This window comes from Gigantopelta aegis, chromosome 2, assembly GCF_016097555.1.
Source record: "Gigantopelta aegis isolate Gae_Host chromosome 2, Gae_host_genome, whole genome shotgun sequence".
Classification (NCBI taxonomy): Eukaryota; Metazoa; Mollusca; class Gastropoda; order Neomphalida; family Peltospiridae; genus Gigantopelta; species Gigantopelta aegis.
This window is the reverse complement of record NC_054700.1, coordinates 48,749,524-48,768,743: the sequence shown is the minus strand read 5'-3', so window position 1 is coordinate 48,768,743 and position 19,220 is coordinate 48,749,524. Positions and strand designations below refer to the sequence as shown.

The window sequence follows — 19,220 nt, the reverse complement described above, 5'->3', positions numbered from 1 at the left end:
TGGGAGGTAATTATATATTAATTCTTTCATCTGGTGATATCGGAGGTTGTGATCATGACTGGGCTACGTCCTACCCCATGCCAAGTAGGACGGCAGCAACTGGGGATGTTGGGAGGTAATTATATATTAATTCTCCTTTCATCTGGTGGTATCGGAGGTTGTGATCATGACTGGGCTACATCCTACCCTATGCCAAGTAAGACGGCAGCAACTGGGGATGTTGGGAGGTAATTATATATTAATTCTTTCATCTGGTGGTATCGGAGGTTGTGATCATGACTGGGCTACGTCCTACCCCATGCCAAGTAAGACGGCAGCAACTGGGGATGTTGGGAGGTAATTATATATTAATTCTTTCATCTGGTGATATCGGAGGTTGTGATCATGACTGGGCTACGTCCTACCCCATGCCAAATAAGACGGCAGCAACTGGGGATGTTGGTAGGTAATTATATATTAATTCTCCTTTCATCTGGTGGTATCGGAGGTTGTGATCATGACTGGGCTACGTCCTACCCCATGCCAAATAAGATGGCAGCAACTGGGGATGTTGGGAGGTAATTATATATTAATTCTCCTTTCATCTGGTGGTATCGGAGGTTGTGATCATGACTGGTGTGCTTGAACAGTTTTCCGATGGGGCATGCCACAAATTACTCATTCCCAATAGATGGGGCCCAGCTGCATGCATGTTCTTAGTAATAGTTATTTCTACACTTGGTCGAGAAAGAAGGAAAAGTACCCAAACTCGACATGGTTAGACAACTGGGGTTAGTAAATATATGTTTTTTAAAAAAGGACACCTGCATATACCACACGGACTACTATTAAAAAAGCTATGACTGTTTGGTGTAAAAAAAAGAGTACATTGAATTAATAATCATCCGCTATTGGATGTCATATATTTGGTAATTTGGACATAAAGTGTTAATGAGGAAGCCCACTAATAGCAAGGGATCATTTATATGCACCATCCCACAGACAGGGTAGCATACCACAGTCATTCATATAACAGTCATGGTTGTTTGGTGTATTAACATACAGTCCTCAAGTTTTGAGAGGAAAACAAATGCTGCCATATAGGTTACTCTTACCAAAGAGCACCAAAAATAATGTGATTTTCTAATTATCAGGCTAAATTAATTCAATACTTTCTGGAATGTTAAAAAAAAAGACCAAACAAAAATATACCCCCATCCACCACCACCAAAACACAACCTCCGTATTGACCGAAAGGGAACCGATCCCAAAATCTTAGGCGAACGTCATTTTAGTACTTTCATGGTTTTTGTCTCAAAAATCCGCATTTTAGCAGATACCTAGCGGCTACTAAAGGAAAGATAACTCTATTTGACAACAAGAATGAACGTGTTTTGAATTCTTGTTGATCATAATGGATTTTGACGTTTGTTCACAGTAACAGTGGTCTGATTTTATTTAGTACTATACAGTGTTACATTATGATTAGCTGTTAATATCATTCAAATGATTTGACAACAGAATCTGTGAACGCTAACCATGGATTCCACGGACAAGAGGAAAGCAGTCGACAAGCGAGTGTTGAATCTCGCGTCAGAAGTCGCAGAGACGCGCGACAGACGAGTTCCACTTCTGTTGTTGAAGCTTGATGGTAAATCAGTAGGGCCTGTTTAGCAGTTACTTCAAATTTGACATACGTGGTTTTGTAGTTCACCTGTCTTAAGTTCGATGATGGTCACAGCCATTTCCCACATTATGATTATCGTTTTGGCGTGGTACACAAATCATGTCATGTGGCCAGTCTAGAATCGATCCACGTTAGTGGGCCCACCTTTCCAATTTCTCCCACGATTTCAATCTGTTTCAACCTTTCGTGTCAGTTTCCTTCAACTCTGTCTTCTGAGCTGTCCACGCCATCGCCTACCTGTCTCAACTTCCTCCACGGGTGCAGTGTCTTTGTACTTCCCTGCATCCACCGGAAAAATATCCGCCCGGTCCCCCCTTCCCCAAACCCTAACCCTAACCTTAACTCCAACCCTAACCTTAACCCTAACCCTAACCCTCAACCCTAACTAAAAATAATAATGGAGGGGACCGGGCGGATATTATACCGATGGGGAGCATGGTAGGAGGTAGCTTGAGTCACCTCAGCCCTACCCCTTGTTGATATTGATATGTGGAATACGGCTAGAGGAAACTCTATGTAATGCTTTGGTAATTATTGACAACCAAATGGTTGCAAACTACTGTGTCTAAAATACAAATATTTTTCTAAATCTGATGCCACAGAGATTTGGTTTGATTATTCTTGAGTCCAGTCATGACATTAAACTTACATGTTAACCAGTACCAATGCTACACAAAGAAAACCTGACGCCCCTTTACATCACCACAAGAAAGTACAGCGCAGGTTCATTTTGCATAGGGGCATCAGGTGTCTTCATGTAGCATTGGTACTGGTTACAAGTGCCTCTTAACAATACTAGAAGTAACTACTGAATACTCTCGGAAGTGCTTAGACCAAGCTCTCAGCTAAAGGCTGATGGGGAATGACAGGTTTGTGGTACAGATAGCCACAAGAGAAACACCTGTCACGGATGGAGAGATAAGGACTGGGATGTGGAGGTGGACAGTGAAAGAAGTTGAAAGATAGTATGAGTTGCCAGATGGGGAAGAAATGAGATGGAATTCATAGAAGTAAAAGGAAAGGGGGCAATGGGATAAAACAAATTTATAATAAAATTGTACTGTCAATGCCAAAGTTCCTGTGTGTCTACTTATATAATTTATAATGAATTACTTTCTTTAATTATGTTTTTATTTTTTATTACAGCTATTTTAGCGAGTGCAGACGCTGGCAGCAATGAGTTTGCTGAGATATGTCAAGACATCTGGGAGTATAACCTGATACAAGTTCTCACTCTGGTCCTGAGACAAGACTACAGCATAGTGGAAGGGCAATGGACGACTGGTGCCAAACTGGTCAAGATTCTCAGGTAACTATGCAGTATGTCCAGGGTTGGGATGTAGGCAAGTGGTAGTGATTTACCCATTTTTGACAGAGTTATGGTCCTTTAGGAGATACAAAAATTACTTTTCTGGACAATTTGTTTTGCAATTTGTGTATAGCAATATCATGCACTGTTACAGATCAAGTTGAACATTCATGGTGATTTATCCATATTTCACATGGGTATGGAGTGAATAACTTAGAAGATATGACTTAGGAATTATAACTTAGGAGAACTTTATAATTTAAGAGATATGAAAATGTGTTTGGCCCGGTAGGGGACATGTATTGCTTTAGCAGTACTCTCAGAATGCTTGTTTGTTTTTAAAAATGTGTGCATCTTCCTGAGGAAGTGTTTTTCTGTTGGCTACGAGTACCCTCTAAATCCTTGTTGATAAGTGACATTGCTGTTTTTTGTTTTCTCTGTTCAGCCGAGCTGCTGGTGGAATGAACCTCTCTCGACGGGAGATGCAGGACTTTCGAGAGACTCATCTGCCTAGAGCCATCGAGCACATATTCCTGCTGTGTCGCAGAATCCTGGCTCAACTCTCGTTAACAGAGCCCAAGGTGAAATTTGTATATCTGTGGGTACACTCATATCACGAGTCATCCTTGTTAGTGGGGACCCACCATATTAATGCCATGATTCGAGTCATGATCAACCATACTGTTGGTGGTGGTCCATCACATTAGTGGTGCATCAGCTTTTTTTTTTTTTTAAAGAATTAAAGACAAAATAATATCTGCTATACATGTGTATGTTAGGGCATAAAAATTGTTTAATAATTATGTATTTCTGGGAACGCGACACTACCTAAGGCCAACCTTAATTTTTATTTATTTATTATTATTATCTTTTTAAATTGATATGTACATGTGGATGAAAAGGCTGATCTATAGTCCCCACAGGGAACGCTTTTTTCCATACTATGGAATTAACTACAAGTTATTTACTTCTGAGCCGATTGATTTGTAAATTGCACACAAAAATAAAAAAAATTTGTTATTTCCAAAACACTAACTTTTTTTCTTACGTCAAACCAAACTGAAATTATTTACAAAACACATTTTTATAGAATGATGGGATGGACTATAGATTAAATTGGTGTTGTAAGGGGAAACTAAATACAGGTACCATTGTGGCTTAAATCTTTATTTATTTTTCATTTGTCAGCTCTCTGCCTCAGCCACCAAAGAATTGCAGAAGAACTTCCAGGATATTCTTGATTGTGTCGTCTTCCTGACAGGCGTACACGTCAACCTGGTTGCTGAAGGTATACATAGAGAATATTTTATTCTTCCTGGCAAATGTGATTTATCTTTCATCAAGTATTCATCTGTATTTAAGCTAGAGTGACTCAAAGTGATATATATTTGAAGACATACAAAATGTATTTAACAACAAAACAAAACATGATATTTTCCATTTGTCATTGTACCTTTATTCAAAAAGAAAAAAAGTCACAAAAAGAACCAAACAGTAAAACAGTGTTTACTACAAGTCCATTGATTGATTAATTTATTGATCCTTGCATCCATCCATCTCAACATGCAGCCATTCAACTATCCACTAATCCATGCATGCATGCATTCATTCATCCATCCGTCCGTCCATCCATCTATCCACCGAAAACCCACTCACCCAACCATATATCGATACATTCATCCATCCATCCATCCACCTCAAACCCATTCATCCACTGAAAACCCACTCACCCATCCATCCATCCATCCATCCATCCGTTCATCTACCATCTACCATTCATCCATCCACCATTCATCCATGCATGCATCCATCCACTAAAAACCCACTCATCCATCCATCCATTCATCCGTCCGTCTGTCCATCCATCCATCCATTTACCATTCATCCATCCACCATCCATCCATTCATCTGTCCATCCATCTATCCACCCATTATTCCATCCATCCATTCTTCTGTAGTTCCCTGGTAACCAACTGCACCATGTGTATATTTTTATTTCAGTGTTGAAATCTCCCTGGCTGCTACAGCTTCTTATAACAGATGACCCTGTGACTGTCATCGCCATAGTTACCATGCTGGACAAGGTCATCAGGACTTACGGGTATGTGTGTTGATCCTAAAGAATGAATAGCTGAAGAAAGAATCTAATATCAGACATTGTCTAGAGAAAATTATGAATGTAACAGTGCTGTGTTTGGAAGGACAAACAATGTGGCTGGTTTTCATTCTGTCATATTCATGTGTTTATTGTGTACATTCTCTCATTGTTTATGTAAATGTATTAATTTTGTACTTTTTAATTGTTTATGTGCAGTTTTGTGGTTATTTTATATGATATTTTAAACATTAATTTTGTACATTTTGCATTCTTTTATGTAAAGGTAGCAGTCTTTTGGTTATTTGATATAATGTAAGTGTACAATAATTTTGAACATTTGGTAATTGTTTATGTAAACAGAACTGTTTGTGACATTAGGCCTAGTATTTAGACTTTAGAAAGCAAAATCTGATATTTCCAACTGACAGAATATTTCATACCACCAGTTTTGGCATGCCAATCGTGGGGCATTAGTTTCACCTACTAAAGCAACGAACTAGTTACTGTAGTTTGTTTAATTTAAAGGGACATTCTTGAGTTTGCTGCATTGTAAGATCTTTCTGGCTAATAAAATAGTTCTACGATTAAACTTATATATTAAATATATTTTCTTGTTTAGAATATCAGTGTCTGTATATTCAATGTGTTTCTGGTCGTCTTAATATTGGATTTTGTCTTCATTTAATTTCGTACATACGAAAAAATATATTTTAAAAAATAAAACGAAATTTAACCTAGTACAAATATTAGAATGATCAGAAACACGTTTAATATACAGGCACTAATATGTTATGCAGAAAAATATATTTGATATGTAATTACAATCATTAAAAAGTCTCTGTTAGTCGATAACATCTTTAAAATTGCAGCAAATTCAGGAATGTCCCTTTAATGTTGTATATTTTGTAACTATTTATGTAGATGTGTGTCGAGTGTGTTGTTTGTTTTGTAGGGTTGCAGTGTCTCAGATAGATCAGAAGATCGTCTACAGTATCATGGACGAACTCATCTACAAACTGTCAGTTAACAACAATCCAGAGATTGCCAGGTAACATCAAATTCCCACTTTCTGTATCACTTTACTCAAGTGTTATAGTAACACTTCTGTCTGTGCTTTGCTTGTTGCAAGTGAAAAAGTGTCGGCCTGATGTAGGCTGTATTACGATTGCAAGCCACAGTATTTCATGGAAATGATCATTTCAGGTAGTGTGTCAGTAACGCATTTTCTTAAAACGGAGCTGAACAATTAACGGTTTCAAAGACGTTTGCATTCACATATAACAATGAATCTCGTATATTTTTGTAACAGCGTATCCAACAATTTTCAATATTTGTGATAAAATGACACTGACTAGTAAAAACAGTCAATAACACCTGCTGACAAATTTTAGAAGTATAGTTTTCATTGGAAATTCAAGCATTTTTCAGCACAGTTTTCCCCAATTCAAGCACATTTCAGCACAGTTTTCCCCAATTCAAGCACATTTCAGCACAGTTTTCCCCAATTCAAGCACATTTCAGCACAGTTTTCCCCAATTCAAGCACTTTTTAGCATAGTTTTTCTCAATTCAGTAAAAAGTGGTTAAATTAAGTTTTCCAAATTGTGTATGAACCTTGCTGATAAGCTGCAGTATGTCAGAGATTGTGCCCGAGAGAGACGTGCTTGAACCTTAATTGGATATAGGCACGTTAATACCTGTATGTTATCCAATCCAATCTAATCCAGCTGTAGTGGGATTGGACCAGCATCCCACTGTCACATGCTTCTATATAAATAGTTCAGCTGGGGTTTTAAAAAATATTTTTAAATTGTCAAACAATGCATGATATATTGGTTCAGAATTTCTTCAGTGTGAATTACAAAATGTTATTTAGAAAAAAATAGAACAGAATAAAACCAAGACTGATGTAGGGGGGGTAACTCTTAATCCAAAGGACATTAGGATTTAGTTTGGAATCCCTTCTGTCCCAATCGAAAAGAGTAGCCCACGAAGAGGCAACAGGGTGTTTCCTCTCAATATCTGTGTGTTCCTTAACCATATGTCTGACGCCATATAACTGTAAATACAATGTGTTGAGTGCATCGTTAAATAAAACATTTCCTTCCTTCTCTTCTGTTCTGGACTTAGTCACTTTGACAGTTATTGAGAGGAAACCCGCTAAATGTTTTCATTAGTAGCAAGGGATCTTTAATATGCACCATCCCACAGACAGGATAGCACATACCCTGGCCTTTCATATACCAGTCGTGGTGCACTGGCTGGGACGAGAAATAACCTAATGGGCCCTCCGACAGGGATCGATCCTAGACCAACCGCGCATCAAGTGAGCGCTTTACCACTACACTAAGTCCCGCCCCTAAATGCTAGCAAGTGAAAGTAGTTCTAAAAATTAGCCTTAAAATTGTACTACTTATCAGACTTGTAGTGTAACTTCTTTTAACAGCAATGCCAATACAGAAGTCTTGAGACAAATGTGGATAAAGTTTTATCACATACATTATTAACCTTTGAAAATGGGGAATTCTGGATATACATGGAATACTTTCAAAAATAAGGTAGAAAGCAAAAGCTACCTGTGAAGTTGATTTCAGAAACCATATTGTGCACTTTGAGCAGCATTTGATGCCGGTCCCGTCCATTTTAAGCTCTGGTTAACTGGTGTTTATTTTTCCATTCTAGGGCAGCCACTAAATGTGTGGTGAGGATGTGCGACTGTTACAGACTGCTAGCTGAAGTTCTCTGCACCAGATACAAGTAGGTTTAATCTTTATAAATACTAATTTATTGCATTAGTGTGGATAAAACTCTGCTATGTTGAAATTAAAATTTTTGATGGATGTTGGTCAGGCATCGAAATAAGTTGAGAACGGTCGTTCAAGTTACCGGGAGGTTACCACATGTAAGAAAAGTCAAGAACAGTCTTTCGTTCTCGACAAAAATTTCAACAACAGAAGTTTCGTTTCCGTATGTAAACCAAGCAATGCATTCCGGACTTCCACGTTTCATTTTCTAGTACGGAATTGCATCGATGTGCAATTGCAAGCAGTAATAGTCATTCCGCATTGAATCCGCGTCCACTAGATGAATTTACTTCCGCGTTTCGTTTTCTCATATGAAATTGCACCGATGTTCGTGCGCACTTTACTTCCAGATTTCGTTAGTACAGTCAAATCCGCTTATTTGGATGTGCCTCGTGCAACAAAAATATATTCAAATAAGCGGCATATTCAATAAACCGAAGGTACAGTTTCGACATACGATATACCCAATTAAGACCTCGTTGATTTATGCAAACCCTAATTACGATTCTCCCAATTTGGGCCTCATGACATGTGGAATTTTCGTCAAAAACCGGTAAGTATTTTGTGTTAATAAAATACCGATTCCAAGTTCCATACTGTGACTCTGTTGCCATTATCAAGTTTGTCTATAAACTTGATAAATACAAGAGACAACAGTTAATGCCGTTTGTACGCCTAGAAGCAGAAGTGACTAAACATCTAATGACCCAGATAAAACCACCGGAAGCTCAATTAGACTGGCCACAGTCAAATAATTAAAAGGCCGTTATTAACTTCTTGATAATTAAATGGCCATTATTAACTTCTTTGTACATTTGTAAATCAAGTGCAACAAGACCCCACCCCAACCACCCAATATAATCTTGAATAAGTAGTCATTTCCATGTTCTGTATTTTACCAGGACGTCTATCTGACTATTATCTGTGTGCATTTGTAACTGATTTGACAGGTGAACTAGACTGGCCAAAGTCAAATAAGTGAAAGGCCGTTATTCAATGTAACAGAAGGAAAAACACAAACACAAACGCTAATATTGGGCCCGATATTGGAATGTCTTTTTGTCTGGCGACGGAAAACCATTCTGATAAGGCCTTCTCCACATTGGCTGCTTTTCCTGTTCTCTGTCTTTTTCGTTCTGGGTTAGCATTGGCTAGATACTGGGCACATATCTCGTCGTATTTCTGAGCCAAAGATAAATCGTTTCCTTTCCGTTTATTTGCCATGTTGACATTGTGAAAAAAAAAGAGTTCTTGTCAATATTTATAGCCAAAAGATGATTAATCCAACTTGCTAAGAAAATCTCCTACAACTTACCTTTTGTCGGCATTTAACAATTTAAACAATAATCACCATAATCGGTCACCCCAAATGGGGCCTCACATTGTGAGCTGCAGAGGAAAAATCACGTGATCAAAAGATCCCGCTAAAAATAACACTAGTAGCAAACGGCTTTTGTTTGTTACTGTCACCGACAATTCATAGAGAAAAATATCTGACAAGTGTTTATTTATGGATTAAACATACACTGCTTCAAAAGTGGCCGACATGAGATTAAGGGATGCCTGCTTACGAAACGCACATGGCCGCCAACAAGGTGGGAATGACCGACTTTGATCCTTGATTGTCCTGCATTGTCTCGGCCATTGGGTCACATTTGAGATGAATCTCAGAGTTCATGGATTAATTACGATGTAATTAGGAAATGTATTGATTAATAACGAGTCATCCGAAATAATTTAAGAAACAAGAAAACAAGTTTGTTGTAAGTCTTTTTCCTTTTTTTAAACAATGAAATTAAATAAAATTAAAAGTATTCATTTTTGCATGTACGATAGTATGGTATTACGTACGATCATAAATTAAAAAAAAACACATCAAGTAACACAAACTTTCCTATGTTTTACGTGCAATTGCCATTCGGCAAGGATAATTTTATATTCAAATATCCGAAAACACGTTAAAAAACACATCCAATTAACCGTTGGATTTTGTATTGTCATAATGGCAAATGGTTCCGTGCAGGACAAACATATTCAAATATCCGAAATATTCAATAATCCGACATCCAATTAAGTGGATTTGACTGTAGTACCGATAACAGGAATTCAATTCTAACTTTCACATAGTTGTAGTTACCAGGCTGTATTTTGTGGTAACCTGTAAATGGGTTACCAGACACAATGCTTATTTCGATGCCAGTTGGTGATAATCTGGTTTAGAATGCATGATGTCATCAGTGTGTCAGGCCACCACAAATTACATGAATGATTATTTCATGATTTATTTTTTAGAGATTATTACAAGCTTGTGTGTCATATTCATTTTATGAGATGAATGTCAGGAATTTTGTATTGCCCAAGCGAGAATGAGGGTAATACATGAATCCTGACACAAGTTTCATAACACCATTACGACTATTTATTCTTTATTATCCATATTATTATTGTTGTTTTATGAATAACAAGGACTGTCTGAAAATATTTCAACTAGGAGTCGATGAAATGGCATCATATTTCACATGCACAGTCTGGGCTAGGACTAGGGAAGCAATATTATGTTATGACGGTGCTTTCCGACATTACGTCATTACAATTGTTTTTACATATGTGCATTATATGGTTGAACCACATGGATAATAAACATTGTTTATGTAATTTATTTAGTAGTCGATAACATCTCCGCAAACTCAGGACGGTTTCTCTTTAAAATGTGTGACACGGTAACATGAAAATATTTCAGGGGGCTGAGACCACTCCTGGGGAGGTGGCAAGGAAAGGGGTTTGGTCGTGATCTCAAACAGCTGCTCGTCATACTCGACTCTGGCAGTTCCAGACAAGCAGAGATGGTGGTATGTACTGTCCTGTGTTCTTTTTTAACACAGCACTTCGGGTCTCTGAAAATTGTGAGAACGGTCGTTTCATTTGCACATTGATCGCACAAATCTAATTTTGTGTTTTCAACCTAGTTTTTGTTCGCAACAAAACTTCTAGGACCATTTACGGGTCACGCAACAAGGAAATGGGTTTCATGGATTTATTTCTCCGTAACCGATAAATAGGTCATGCAGATTTTCAATTTTCAGAGGCCTGTACTTGGTAGTCTACCTGTATACCTGTATAACTGTCTACCTGTCTACCTGTATTCAAGTTTGAAGATGCTAGAGTCACAATTCAGCAAATATGTTTGACACAACAAGAATTGTTGGTTAATTGTTTATGCATGTATTGATGTATAGCAGTCAAAAATTGCATAAAAGTCATGTAGTGCAGCGAGTGTTACAACAGCCAAATGATAGACAAAAGTAGCTATAGTTTAAGAATTGTTTGTGAAAAGTAGCTATAGCTTAAGAATTGTTAGTGAAAAGTAGCTATAGCTTAAGAATTGTTAGTGAAAAGTAGCTATAGCTTAAGAATTGTTTGTGAAAAGTAGCTATAGCTTAAGAATCGTTTGTGAAAAGTAGCTATAGTTTAAGAATCGTTTGTGAAAAGGAGCTATAGTTTAAGAATTGTTTGTGAAAAGGAGCTATAGTTTAAGAATTGTTTGTAATTGTGTGTGTGTGAATTGTGTCTACCGTTTTGTTTGTTTTGTTATGACTTATTTTTTATATGCATGATTATATTAAACATTACCACAACATAACGTTATTTCATGAAGTTCAGGGTTGGTATGAAAATAATACACATTTTAAATGGGACACTATTGGTTTAAAGGGACAGACCCTAGTTTCAACCCGTGAAAATTAACACTAAGTTTAGTTAATCTACAAACATATTTGGATAAAGTTACAATTGAGTGAAACATGAGTCTGTGACTTTGAAATGGTGATATATGCTCTAAAATAGACTACAACTTGACTCCATAACTGTTACCTCTCAGACGCACGAGTGTTTTTAAAAATATGAAAAATGCATTTTCTGATATTAAAAACACCAGGATGACCAAAAACACTTCAAATGTATGGAAATGTGTAATCTAAACAATAAAATCTAAGTAAAGTGTGATCTCAGTTGTCAAAAACAGCTTTAAATTTTAATAGTAAAAAATATGCCCTTTTTTGTTATCATTGGCAAAATTCTACATTGGCTGAGTGTCCCTAAAAAAATCAACACACTGTAAACATTTAACAACTGTTTACTTGATATTATACATTGAAACCTGTTTAAACCGGATCACGCTGATTTAGCCAGAATACGGAGGTTACAGGGTCACCTTTTAGAGAGTACCTTTTCAATATGCCCCTATACCACTAAGGTTTTGGGCATGTTCATCCCAGGCCCGGCCTCTAGATAGCCAGTTGTCTGGTCCGGGACAGAACACATTTTAGAATTTATAAAAAAAATTGTCCCATGAAACTTAGCCGGTTTTGACAGGATTATGGATTGTTCGGGGTCCAGTTTTAGATAGATTTTCCTGTATTAGAATCAGAAGATTTCTGTACAATATTGCTGTTGTCTCTTCAGAAATTCCACCAAGCAGCCGTGCAGATTCAAGCTGTCTGGAAGGGATTCAGTACCAGGAGGAAACTACGCAAGGCAAACAAGGCCTTCGCAAAGTTCCAGAAAACGTACAGGTAAAATGTATTAAGTGACCATATTCCTTTAATCATTATGTTTGGAACAGAGAGAGCGAGGCATAGTTTCAAATATTGCTTCTCTTTTGTAACATAGCTTATTTTCAGATTTCAAACAACCATACTTAATTGAATTTTAAGAAATAGTATACTACATGGGTGGAAGTTCTTCTCGGATCTGCTGTTTTCCTCTCATGGAAGATTGTGTTTTCTCGCATTTTAATTGTCCTTTCCTCCAAAATGTGTCAGATGGCACAGATTTTAACCTAGGATTTCAAGAATTTCTGGGACCCCTCTAGATTTCCTTTTTTTTTAGTTCACCTATTCCCACCCCTGATACTTAGTCTTCTGTGATTGTTTTTCTCTGAATCTCTGATCCTACACTGTGCTTGTATAATGTGAGTCCTGATTATATTGTTTGTTATGCAGGTTAAAACGAGATTTGATGGAGAGAACGAGAGAGCAGTCTAAGATCGAGTCTGACCTACAGTACCGACTGAAGATGAACAGGCAGCGGATTCTGCGCGAGTTCAAACAGAAGAAACTCTACTTGATGGAAATCATGCCAGCTTGTAGGTTACAGCCTTGTTTAGTTCTATTGTAATCTTTCTATTCTGCTGTACAGCCATAGTTTGTTTGGGATACAAAGATTTTCAGATTTGGTCTTACATTTTTGGTTTACATGCATGAACTTGATTTTTATTTTTTTTATTTGTTTTTTTGTCTCACTACTATCTCCTTTGAATCCCCGTCGGTGGACCCATTTGGGCTATTTCTCGCTCCAGCCAGTGCACCATGACTGGTATATCAAAGGCCGTGGTATGTGCTATCCTGTCTATGGGATGGTGCATATAAAAGATCCCTTGCTGCTAATCGAAAAGAGTAGCCCATTAATTGGCGACAGTGGGTTTCCTCCCTCAATATCGATGTGGTCCTTAACTATATGTCCGACGCCATTTAACTGTAAATAAAATGTGTTGAGAGCATCGTTAAATAAACCATTTCCTTCCTTCCTTCTCTCGTTTGAAATCTATATCATATCTTCCCTAACCAGCACCTTCGATCTTATTCAGCGTCTCGTTTGAAATCCATATCATATCTTCCCTAACCAGCACCTTCGATCTTATTCAGCGTCTCGTTTGAAATCCATATCATATCTTCCCTAACCAGCACCTTCGATCTTATTCAACGTCTCGTTTGAAATCCATATCATATCTTCCCTAACCAGCACCTTCGATCTTATTCAACGTCTCGTTTGAAATCCATATCATATCTTCCCTAACCAGCACCTTCGATCTTATTCAGCGTCTCGTTTGAAATCCATATCATATCTTCCCTAACCAGCACCTTCGATCTTATTCAACGTCTCGTTTGAAATCCATATCATATCTTCCCTAACCAGCACCTTCGATCTTATTCAGCGTCTCGTTTGAAATCCATATCATATCTTCCCTAACCAGCACCTTCGATCTTATTCAACGTCTCGTTTGAAATCCATATCATATCTTCCCTAACCAGCACCTTCGATCTTATTCAGCGTCTCGTTTGAAATCCATATCATATCTTCCCTAACCAGCACCTTCGATCTTATTCAACGTCTCGTTTGAAATCCATATCATATCTTCCCTAACCAGCACCTTCGATCTTATTCAACGTCTCGTTTGAAATCCATATCATATCTTCCCTAACCAGCACCTTCGATCTTATTCAGCGTCTCGTTTGAAATCCATATCATATCTTCCCTAACCAGCACCTTCGATCTTATTCAGCGTCTCGTTTGAAATCCATATCATATCTTCCCTAACCAGCACCTTCGATCTTATTCAGCGTCTCGTTTGAAATCCATATCATATCTTCCCTAACCAGCACCTTCGATCTTATTCAGCGTCTCGTTTGAAATCCATATCATATCTTCCCTAACCAGCACCTTCGATCTTATTCAGCGTCTCGTTTGAAATCCATATCATATCTTCCCTAACCAGCACCTTCGATCTTATTCAGCGTCTCGTTTGAAATCCATATCATATCTTCCCTAACCAGCACCTTCGATCTTATTCAGCGTCTCGTTTGAAATCCATATCATATCTTCCCTAACCAGCACCTTCGATCTTATTCAGCGTCTCGTTTGAAATCCATATCATATCTTCCCTAACCAGCACCTTCGATCTTATTCAACGTCTCGTTTGAAATCCATATCATATCTTCCCTAACCAGCACCTTCGATCTTATTCAGCGTCTCGTTTGAAATCCATATCATATCTTCCCTAACCAGCACCTTCGATCTTATTCAACGTCTCGTTTGAAATACATATCATATCTTCCCTAACCAGCACCTTCGATCTTATTCAGCGTCTCGTTTGAAATCCATATCATATCTTCCCTAACCAGCACCTTCGATCTTATTCAGCGTCTCGTTTGAAATCCATATCATATCTTCCCTAACCAGCACCTTCGATCTTATTCAGCGTCTCGTTTGAAATCCATATCATATCTTCCCTAACCAGCACCTTCGATCTTATTCAGCGTCTCGTTTGAAATCCATATCATATCTTCCCTAACCAGCACCTTCGATCTTATTCAGCGTCTCGTTTGAAATCCATATCATATCTTCCCTAACCAGCACCTTCGATCTTATTCAGCGTCTCGTTTGAAATCCATATCATATCTTCCCTAACCAGCACCTTCGATCTTATTCAGCGTCTCGTTTGAAATCCATATCATATCTTCCCTAACCAGCACCTTCGATCTTATTCAACGTCTCGTTTGAAATCCATATCATATCTTCCCTAACCAGCACCTTCGATCTTATTCAGCGTCTCGTTTGAAATCCATATCATATCTTCCCTAACCAGCACCTTCGATCTTATTCAGCGTCTCGTTTGAAATCCATATCATATCTTCCCTAACCAGCACCTTCGATCTTATTCAACGTCTCGTTTGAAATCCATATCATATCTTCCCTAACCAGCACCTTCGATCTTATTCAACGTCTCGTTTGAAATCCATATCATATCTTCCCTAACCAGCACCTTCGATCTTATTCAACATCTTGTTTGCTGTCCACATCCACATCCTTGTCTTAGTCTCTCCAATGACAAAGATATTTGTCTTTTATGGCTACTGTGCCACACACATCTCATTTCTCATCAGATGTCAAGCTTTGACACCCAGTAACCGATGCATTTTTCATGCTGGCATGCTGTTCGTTCATTCATTCATTCATTCATTCATTGAGTTGTCGAGAGCATTCAGAAGTTGTTTAGAGGTAATATAAGCACCTGTTATACTCTCCTGTTCATCTCTATTTTTTACTGGTCTCTGTGGTATTGTGGTTAAGCCATTAGACATAAGGCTGGTAGGTACAGGGTTCGCAGCCCAGTACCGGCTCCCACCCAGAGCGAGTTTTAACGACTTAATGGGTAGGTTTAAGACCACTACCCCCTCTTCTCTCTCACTAACAACTAAAAACTAACCCAATGTCCTGAACAGACATCCCAGATAGCTGAGGTGTGTGCCCAGGGCAGCATGCTTGAACCTTAATTGGATATAAGCACAAAAATAAATTAATGTAAATTTTTATTGGTATGGCTTTGATTAATGACTGTCTGTCATGTACATTATTGAGCCCATTTTTGTAAGTTTATTGATGCCCCTTGTACTCAATTTGTGTAAAGATACAGTCTTGATGGCCAGATATTGTTTGTGTTAGTGAATAACTCCAGCACATTGTTTTAACTGTTGGCTTTTAAATATGAATCATCAGTATTTGTTTATAACTGCTTTGGACAGATCAAGTTGAAAGATTCCTGGAAAAAGAAAAAGCTGTTGCCATCATCAAAATACAAAAGGTTTGGCGAGGCCATAAGGAACGCCACCTACTTCCTGCGAGACAAGAATTATCTCGACAAGTTAAAGCTGCCATCAAGATTCAAAGAACGGTATTAATTTCAATTATTTTGATGTTAGTGCAGGATATGGTTTTCTGCCATCTTGGAAAAAATGATGGATGGAATCGTAGAGTTCTGGCGACAGCGGGTTTCCTCTCTCAATATCTGTGTGGTCCTTAACCATATGTCTGACGCCATATAACCATAAATAAAATGTGTTGAGTGCATCGTTAAATAAAAAATAAAATATTTTAAAAATTGTAGAATTCAGAAACTGAATTTTACAGTTTTACTTTTTCTTTTATAAATGTGCAAACATGTTAGGGCTCACATGAGAAAGAATTTAGCATTAGCCTTTTTTCACATGTGGAGTATATCCTCGAAAATTATTCAAAAGTAGCAAATTTAAAGAAACTTTTATTAGCCAAATACTAAATGTTGTATAAATTGTTTTAGCAAATAACTGATTTGGCAATGAAAGGGTGAGCCGGGCATTGTAAAGATTTATTGTATCACAGTGTTTTTGTATTTCAACCCTGGGCAGCAAAAAAACATAAAAATCAAAGTTTAATTAGTGCCAATATCAGCAGAAAATGGCACAGTGAATTTAGGTCATCATCAAGTTACTATTTTTCTTTTAACATGTTAATTTTTTATCGTCTGATATAAACTGACGATCAAAAGAAAGTATACCAATTATTTTTATTATAAATAAACACAATACACATTCATGGAAGGTTAGATAGGTTCCAGTATTTCTTGTCATAATGCAATCAATGACGAATAGTGACACATTGCTGCGTTTGGGCGATGCCGCACATGCAAAATGAGTTTATTCATCAAATTTATACTGCACGAGAAACATGATACTCGTGCACATAAGGGTATAAAAAAGGGTGCCATTGCTTAGAACATGCCTCAGTCAACAGTAAAACACCAGAGAACATGGCAAGGCTAACTGCTGAAGAAAGAGAGAGCTATTGGTGTGGTGCAGGTGGGTGCGAGTTATGCCCATGTGGCAAGAATCCTGAATTGCACAAAATTGACGATCACTAGGTTAATACAGCGTTACAGGGTGACTGGCAGGACTGCAGACAGACCACAAAGTGGAAGACCCCGCATCACAACAGCCAACGAGGACCGCCATCTCCGCATCTTACACTTATGTAACAGATTCCTCACTGTGACATCATCTGCAGCGACTGGCCTTGGACATGTCATCAGTCATCACACTGTATGTCGTCGACTACGACAGCATGGTATCAGGGCCTATCGACCATTCAGAGGGATGACATTGACGAGGCAACATCAACTTCGACGTTTACGTTGGGCACATCAGTTTCAACGTTGGCAACATCGGAACTGGCAACGTGTACTCTTTTCTGATGAGAGCAGGTTCCAGTTATTCAGAGCTGATGGCAGGACTCGGATATACCGACGTGCAGGAGAGAGAACAGCTCCATGCTGTGTTCAGGAGACTGAACCATTTGGTGGTTGATCTGTGATGGTTTGGGGCGGTATCTGTGGCCAACAGCAGACAGACCTTATTGTCATTGATGGAAATCTTAACGCACACCGTTACATCAACCACATTTTACGTCCCATCCTGTTACCATTCTTGCAACACCATCCTAGACTCTTGTTTCAACAGGACAATGCCAGACCTCACACAGCTCGTGTGGTGCAACAGTTCTTCGCCACAAACAATGTCAATGTTTTGCCATGGCCAGCCTGTTCACCTGACCTGTCACTGATAGAACATTTGTGGGATCATCTTGGCCAGCGAATTCGACGTTGTCCTAACCCTCCAATGAACAGGGATCAGTTGGCACAGGCACTGAGGCAGGAGTGGAGGGCAATACCTGATGTCATCATTAGGCGCTTAACAAACTCTGTCCGACGTCGGGTCCATGCTTGCATATTTGCACATGGTGGACATACACGCTATTCAAACATGTTCTTTGTGGTCAAATTTATTCAGCTTCGTTATGAGTGGTCATTTATGAAATCGCACATTTCACCCCTAGTGCTGTTGTGCACTGTGATATTATAATTTTATGGGTTTTATTGAGTATACTCGTGTTTATTTATCGCCAAATTATTATACTTTCAACATATAACATTTGCATCAACTTGTGTTTTGTGTTGTTTTTAATACTTTGAAAAAATAATTGGTATACTTTCTTTTGATCGTCAGTTTATATTCTTTTATGAGAAAAATTTATGCTGACTTGTTGTTTTTAAAGAATTTATTTCATCAAAAATAATTTGCTTTATACTCAAGTGGCTTGAGTACAGTGAGACTGACATTTTGACAACTTTACACCAGTCATGTACTTAATATCGTTTCTTGTTTTTCTGTGTAGGTTCGCTTGTGGTTGGAGCGGATCAACAAAAAGAAGGAAGACGTCCCTGTGTCACTGAAACCAGCCGGACTGACGGACGAACGTCGCGTGGAACTCCACAAACAAATAGAAGAACATCGGGAGATGTATCCTGTACGTCCCAGTTGTGACATCTGTTTGTTTTGTATAATTATCTGTTAAATTGTCCATCTCTCTGTTCATCTGTCAATCTGTTGGTTGCCAGTCTGTACATGTATTTCTGTCATTCTCTCCCTATTTGGTTTGTATCAGCGAGTTTCTTCACCATTTTTCTTTATCACGCACTGCAGTTAGCATGTATTCGGACATAACTGGCGATTAAATAATATACTGGCAAATATTTCTAACCTTTTCTTTAAAATGTATATGCACTGTTTATTTTAATACTAAATTTCATGATAATAATATATCATGATATGAGTGTACGTTATGGTACATCTGCTAAATGAAACAACAACTTGCATATGTATAGAATGCACTTAATTTAAGCTTGTATATAGTT

At 38.1% G+C, this 19,220-nt stretch overlaps 1 protein-coding gene across 1 annotated transcript in view; it reads left to right on the top strand.

The window, feature by feature from the left end:
* The first annotated feature begins 1,363 nt into the window (after nucleotides 1-1,363).
* Nucleotides 1,364-19,220, top strand: part of LOC121386577 (IQ calmodulin-binding motif-containing protein 1-like) — a 24,173-nt gene continuing 6,316 nt past the window's right edge. The window contains exons 1-12 of the mRNA XM_041517529.1: nucleotides 1,364-1,630; nucleotides 2,813-2,975; nucleotides 3,421-3,556; nucleotides 4,164-4,263; nucleotides 4,977-5,076; nucleotides 6,026-6,121; nucleotides 7,755-7,829; nucleotides 10,617-10,725; nucleotides 12,338-12,447; nucleotides 12,877-13,019; nucleotides 16,237-16,385; nucleotides 18,701-18,832. Coding sequence (XP_041373463.1) covers nucleotides 1,519-1,630; nucleotides 2,813-2,975; nucleotides 3,421-3,556; nucleotides 4,164-4,263; nucleotides 4,977-5,076; nucleotides 6,026-6,121; nucleotides 7,755-7,829; nucleotides 10,617-10,725; nucleotides 12,338-12,447; nucleotides 12,877-13,019; nucleotides 16,237-16,385; nucleotides 18,701-18,832 — 1,425 coding nt within the window. The 5' untranslated portion in view covers nucleotides 1,364-1,518. The remainder of the gene's footprint in view (nucleotides 1,631-2,812; nucleotides 2,976-3,420; nucleotides 3,557-4,163; nucleotides 4,264-4,976; nucleotides 5,077-6,025; nucleotides 6,122-7,754; nucleotides 7,830-10,616; nucleotides 10,726-12,337; nucleotides 12,448-12,876; nucleotides 13,020-16,236; nucleotides 16,386-18,700; nucleotides 18,833-19,220) is intronic.